The 6,570-nt window shown below is 30.2% G+C and overlaps 1 protein-coding gene across 1 annotated transcript in view; it reads right to left on the bottom strand.

Moving 5' to 3' along the window:
- Positions 1-982: 982 nt before the first annotated feature.
- LOC107457172 (heparan sulfate glucosamine 3-O-sulfotransferase 6-like) overlaps positions 983-6,570 on the bottom strand; it is a 57,998-nt gene continuing 52,410 nt past the window's right edge. Inside the window, exon 2 of the mRNA XM_016075270.3 lies at positions 983-2,754. Coding sequence (XP_015930756.2) covers positions 2,136-2,754 — 619 coding nt within the window. The 3' untranslated portion in view covers positions 983-2,135. The remainder of the gene's footprint in view (positions 2,755-6,570) is intronic.

The following is a 6,570-nucleotide window of genomic DNA, read 5'->3' as shown; positions in this document are numbered from 1 at the left end:
CTACCTAACGCACTTATAATATTCACCGATCAAGCTTTTTGGAGGTTAGGGAGCTGACCTAATGCCAGACAGGTCCCGGGTTCTAATCCCGGTCAAAGACATGGATGTTCTTTCCTTCTTATCTATGCCATCTGTCCTTCTTACTGGGGGATATCATTGCATATTTAATAGGGTGGCCCCTAAAAAAGTGATTCTTCTGATATCCTAATGATGGGTCATGCCAACCCTCAGTTTATGGGTTGGCTTTGGAAAAATGAAACACTCAGCTATCGAACTGCATTAAAAAATAAAATATTTTATCATGGAACATTTAAAGATAAAAAATAAAACTTTAATGGTAAATCCCAACATGGACATTGGTCGATTCACCAAATTCATCACTAAGAATTGAGTATTTGTTCTATTCCCTCCGCCTATGTTATATAAATCAAAGCTGTAATGATAAAAAAATATAGGTTGGTGCAAATGATTTAAAGTCGAGGAATTGAATTGAATTGAATGTAGGGTTTACTGGCACAAGGTCCACAAAGCACATTACAATTTTATTAAAAAGTAATAATAAAAAACTTAATTAAAAGTTTCGTGTCTTCATTCTTTCATTTATATCATAACTTTCTTTTATTCATTTATTTTTGAAAATCTAGTTCAAATGGTAAAGATGAAGCTTTGTAAGTTTTCTGATGAGAATTCTTAACCCATTGTAATATTTACTTTCTCATCTAAGCAGTCAAACATATTTTTCTGGAAATGATGTACTACTTTCACATTTTCAAGGCAGTCTCTGGATTTTTTGACTTAAGTTTTACATGTTATGCTGCATTTCATCAAACCTATTTAAACCTATTTTCAATTAAAAAAAAACTTTTTCACCAACCTAATTAGCGATACCCCAATTCTATACAATGTTTAATCACTATAGGCTGAAAATTTGAATTTTTTTTTTTTTTTTTTTAAGANTTTTTTTTTTTTTTTTTTTTTTTTTTTTTTTTTTTTTTTTTTTTTTTTTTTTGGAAACACTTAGAGAAATTTTTAATTCAAAATATGAACATTCGAAAGAGAAAGTTAGAATAATTTCTTATGAACAAGAATTTCTTATTTAATTTATGATATGATAAAAGCATGACTAGAATGCAAAAATAAAGTATTCTCTTAATTTTTCAATATTTGGCGCGGCATATAATTTATAAAACATCTTTGGCATATCTAACGGAAGATATTTACAAACATTAACGAAGAATAATACTTTTTCATTAAACGTAACAATTTTTTTCATTTACTTAAAAGCAAAATATGCATCTACGAGTTATCTTCATGTTGTGAAAATGAATTGCCAAATCATATTAATTGATTCATCACACAAAACAAATTATTACTCAAGCTAGAACTCTATTCTTTACATAAAAGATCACAGGAAACTTAAAAATTAATAGTTAAAATATTCATAGTGTTATAATACTTTAAGTCCCTAAAGAACACATTCATCTCAGTGAAAACAATTTACTTGAACTTTATGAAGCAAGAAATGCTTTTTTTTAAAAAAAAATTTATTATTTTTTTTTAACTATTACTAAAACTTGAATGATAAAGTGGTTTAGAAGACACCATAGGCAGATAAAAAGGAGATAGTAAAGAAAAAACTATGTTTCATTAGCCAGAATAAGATATAAAGTTTTATTAATAAATCAGTTTGCTGGTAATCAAAGTATTATAAACCAATATGAAAATCTTAACCACTTATTGACAAAGCTGTTGAATCCTTTTTATTGGTAACAGATTGCTGAGGCAAATCTTTTGAGTGATTTTCACAATATTTATAATAATTTTCACATAATTAGAAAACACAAAAAGGACTTAAATCAAATAATTTCAATAATAAAACAAGGCTGTATTTTTCGTAAATTGGCAGAAGAGTCGTATGGAGAGTTTAACAAGACTAATGCATACAAATTCAGCGTAAGAATTTTTAATATATTTTTTTTAAATGGATATATTCATATATTAATCCTAAATTGATTTGATATGCTTCAGTCTATTTCTTGCTGAATTACTACCGAACATTTTGTATATGTTCATGATCTACAAAATGTATTGCTGTTAAGAAATATTTAAATCCTACGATTCACGCACAAAAAGTATTACGGCCATCCGAAATTCCTACCCACCATTTGATAAAACTTCATGTTAAAAGGTCTGTAAAAGTCTCTCAACCTTTGAATAGTTGATAATGATATATCTGGATGAGCTCGTCCTTTGGTTTTGCCTAAACAATGCGGATTACCACTGCCTTCGGATTTCTTCAGGCAGGGGAATCCTTTAGTTTCATTGAAATAAAAATGTTTGTCTGATATGACTTGTTTCAAGCCCAGGAAGTCCTGGACTTTTCCCATTTCCCCAGCAGGATCTCGTATTAGATTTTCACCACTGATAAAATGTATTCTGTCTAAACTGAAATATCTAGTCCACCACTCTAGAAATCTGGCGTAAACTCCTATTCGGATGGCACTCCAGGACGTGTCCACAAGTCCAGTACTAACGTTGAGGAAGGCCATGTCCTCAAAAGACGGAGTGTCTTTTCGCTTACTCGTGGATTGAGTATAGTCAGAAATGGCTCTGGTGACGGGATCTCGTACGACTACCAGTAAGCGGACGGACGGTGACATGGCGTGTATTCGGGGCGGAACTTCTTTAGTAATAAAGTAACTCGGAGTTTTCTCCATAGTAATCTGTCCTTCCAGACTCGTAGGCATTTGTTGCCTGTAAAATAAGAAAATTTTTTTTAATCACAATAAATAGTTATTGAAATTAATAAATATTTAAATAAATTTTTTGGCTTTGATAATAAGAGAAGGGAAAAAATACTTATTTCATGTTAGAAATTGAAACATTCACTAGGGACTGTCTTTGTAAATAAAATGAGCGTTTCAAGGTTATGTAATTTCCACACTATCAAGACTCTAGATTCGTCCGTTACCATAGTACCCGCAAATCTCTCTTTTTCCCCAAGCCAGTATATTATTATTTTAATAATATATAGTGATAGATACTCTTTAACTGCCTTTAGAATAAAAAAGAGTTGAGTTGCTGCCTGCCACATCGTTACCAAGGTATCGAAGAAAGTGTGATCTTGAAACGACAATTTTATTTACAGAAAGCATAAATAATTACATTATAAATTCAAAATATTATTAGATATTGCAGTTCAAGGAAGTCGATTACTTCCTAACTATGTTTTCTTTTCAAGCACAAGCAATGTAATTTTTTTATGTCTAAGAAGTCTCATGTTTTAAGCACTAGAAATCTAGAATCATCATAAGTACAAAAAAAAAATTCAAACATTACAGGTCAATTTGGTGACTGATTCGTGACAAGACATTTCAGTGATGGGTGCAATTCAAATACGCTGCACACAAATAAAAAATCCCAAGAATTTTATGTGTCTGACATCACTGTGACGTCATCTCTCATAAAATTATTTACCTCATAATTAATGAACACCGCATCGTCGCTTTGAAACTAAACAGTGGTAACTCAAAAAAGCAAGTTTTTCAAGAGAGCGATTTCTAACTTTTCAAGAAGGCGAATCGCTCCAATGCGATAACGATTTATCTGCTCTCTAAATTAATTTTATGGAACTTATGAAGATAACACGTTGTTTTTCTAAAAGGGTGATTTTCTTTACACAAAATGACCCAAACATCTCATTTTTCGATTTTTTTGAGTTACCACGGTTTAGTTTCAAAGCGACGACATGAGTTAGTTCCCAAAATTATAAAAAAAATAACTCACAAATGGCTCGAAGAAATATTTAGCATTTTTATTCAATGACCAGAATGAAAGTATTATTTAAAAATAGCGACAAAGTCAGACATATAATATTACTAATACAAATTTAATTTAAATACTCTTCATTATAAACTCATTTAAAATGCATTTTACATTATGTTTTGGGAAAAAAAGAGAGCATCTTGTGTCATGACGTTTGAATATAAAGGATAAAAATGTGATATCTGCTTTAAAATATAACTTGTTAGAGGCAGACAATTTTATTTACAATTTGCGAAACGAAGTAAAATCTAAGGAAAAAACTGCTCGCAAACAAACATTTTTTTTTTCGCCTTGTATTATTAAACTGAACAAACTTTAGATTACATTCGATAGTTTTTTGGAGGGAGAAATAAAAAGAAATATTTATATTCTAAAAGATGTATTGATAAAAAAAAAAGTGGAACGGGAATAGAAAAAAAATGTTAGCAAAAGAAATCATAAGCAAGACGTAGAAATCTTCTACAACATATCGAGATGACCCTTGAAAAATCTACTTTCTTCTTGAATGATGGTAATTCCAAAAGCAGAGAGCGAATTTTCCAACCGTCATTTTTCATTTCACAAAGTTATGGAAAATAGCTCTTCCCACCATTCCTTCTCGTGTCCCTTTTCCTAAAGGTGCGTTGAGTTGTAGCTTATCTGATAAGAAAACGGAATGAAATATGTTTGATATGTGGAACAAAAGGAAGCAAAGGGAAAAGAAAAACAGAAGGTAAAATATTTCGCGAACGTGGAATTTTATACTAAGTACATACAGCACACAAACTCGTATGAGGACGTATTTTATTTTATGAATACCACCTAAAAATATCGTCTTTTTTTGGCATTGCCAACTCGTAAGCGCAAAAGTTAGAGAATGTTGGAAATTATTTGTATATTCCTTAAAAATACTAATCACGTTCCTTTAGATCTGTCTTTCTCTAATGTTAAAATGTTGGAATGCTTGGGGTTTACATTTCAAAAAAGAAATAAATAATACTGGAGATTGATTGTTGAAACTAAAGAAAAAAAATGGCAAAATGGAATCATCTTTTTAATAGTCAGTTTTTAACATCAGCATTAGATTAAAAGTGTTCTTTTGAGTTTTGAATTGTTTTGAAGCAAGCATAAGTTATGTAAATTTGGAAAGCAAATTTTAACAAATTTCATATATAGGTCAGTTCCTGAGTACTTCAGTGCGGAAATAATTAGAAAAAAGTTGGAAAGTGTTTTTTAATGTGTGGTTTCGGCCGAATATGGATACCTAAAGTTTGACTTTTCACTCAAAGTGAGCTGTAGCTGCCATTTTGAATTTACTGAGGAGTAGAGGGATCAGAAAGGGAAAAACTTCACTGAATAAGTGAGGAATTGCTTTCTCTGAAATATTTAATTTTAATCTGAAATTCATATCTAAGCAAATAAGGTATTCTCTTAACCACATTGAATAGAATAAAAACCAAAATAATTTATACGACTAATAGTTTAAGATTTATAAAGTATTATGTATGTGAAGTTAAGTTTCGTAAATCCTATGTATGACATTGTATGCCATACCTATTTGATTATCTGGCATATACTGAAAAGCAAAGTATTGGATGCCATATGCTTTTTACGCTAAATACAATGAAATCAAAATTAAGTTAATAGAACGAAAGTTTAATAAGTTATAAAAGTTTGAAATATTGAAAATATAGTTTTCTGTTTATACATTTTTAAACACAAAACCCCAGTGACTTAAAAATTTATTAGTTCTACCGACTTACTTTTGATTTTATTGAACTTAACGTTAATAAGTACATAAAGAAAATAATGCCTCACTTGTCTAAATTTAATGGTAAGATGCATGAATATGTATAAGAACAAATATTGCAAATTTTATTCAATGTTCAACGCAATACTCAGCTTATCTGCATTACTTATATGCGCTGAACTCAGCTGTCGCGAAACTAGAAAATCAATCATACAGTTATAAAAAGAAAAAGTAATTGAGTTTTTTTTTGTTTCATACTCTCTATAAACAAATTAAAAAAGGTCTCTTGCTTAAAATTAAATTTTCAGAATCGATGAATGAACAATCAAATAGATGCTCAATTAAGCTAAATTAATATTCACGCTTTTCATCACTAATTTACCACGAGCGGTAGTCAATTAAATTGTCACAATCTCCCCAGTGAAGAAATTTTTCATTCAGTTGAATCCCCCCCCCTTTAGAACGTAAAAACCATTCCTTCATCTCTCAAAACAGTTTAAATTCTCATTGCGTTCCGTGTGAGAAGTAATTAGCATTGGAACGCTAATAGAATTTGACAAACGAGAGAGTTAAAAATCCTCATTTTTCATCACCTTAATCACCATAGCAAAATGGAAATTAAAGAGCTTTCATGAAACAATTAGTTCGAGAAGTTGGACTTTTCTTGCGAACTGCTAGAGTTAAGCACTTCGCAAAAGACGCATCTGTCACTTTTGTGAGTATTGATTGGGCGTCATTGTTGAGCATCAGCTGGCAAACTTTTAATCACCTCCTATACTCTACCGATGGCGAGAAAAAAAATTCAAAAGCATTGATTTCAATTGATGTGCCGATACATGTCATATTTATAAATTTTAAAAGTAATAACATATATTAAGTACCATTAAATATTGAGAAAATATTTTAGGTACGTTTTTTATGTCATAATTATATTCCTTTATAATAATTCTAGTCTCGAATGCATATTTTTTATATATTACACAAAATTAATTATTTGTGTGATATATCGTAAGTAA

Source organism: Parasteatoda tepidariorum, chromosome 7, assembly GCF_043381705.1.
Source record: "Parasteatoda tepidariorum isolate YZ-2023 chromosome 7, CAS_Ptep_4.0, whole genome shotgun sequence".
Lineage (NCBI taxonomy): Eukaryota > Metazoa > Arthropoda > Arachnida > Araneae > Theridiidae > Parasteatoda > Parasteatoda tepidariorum.
This window is presented reverse-complemented; position numbering and strand designations above follow the sequence as displayed.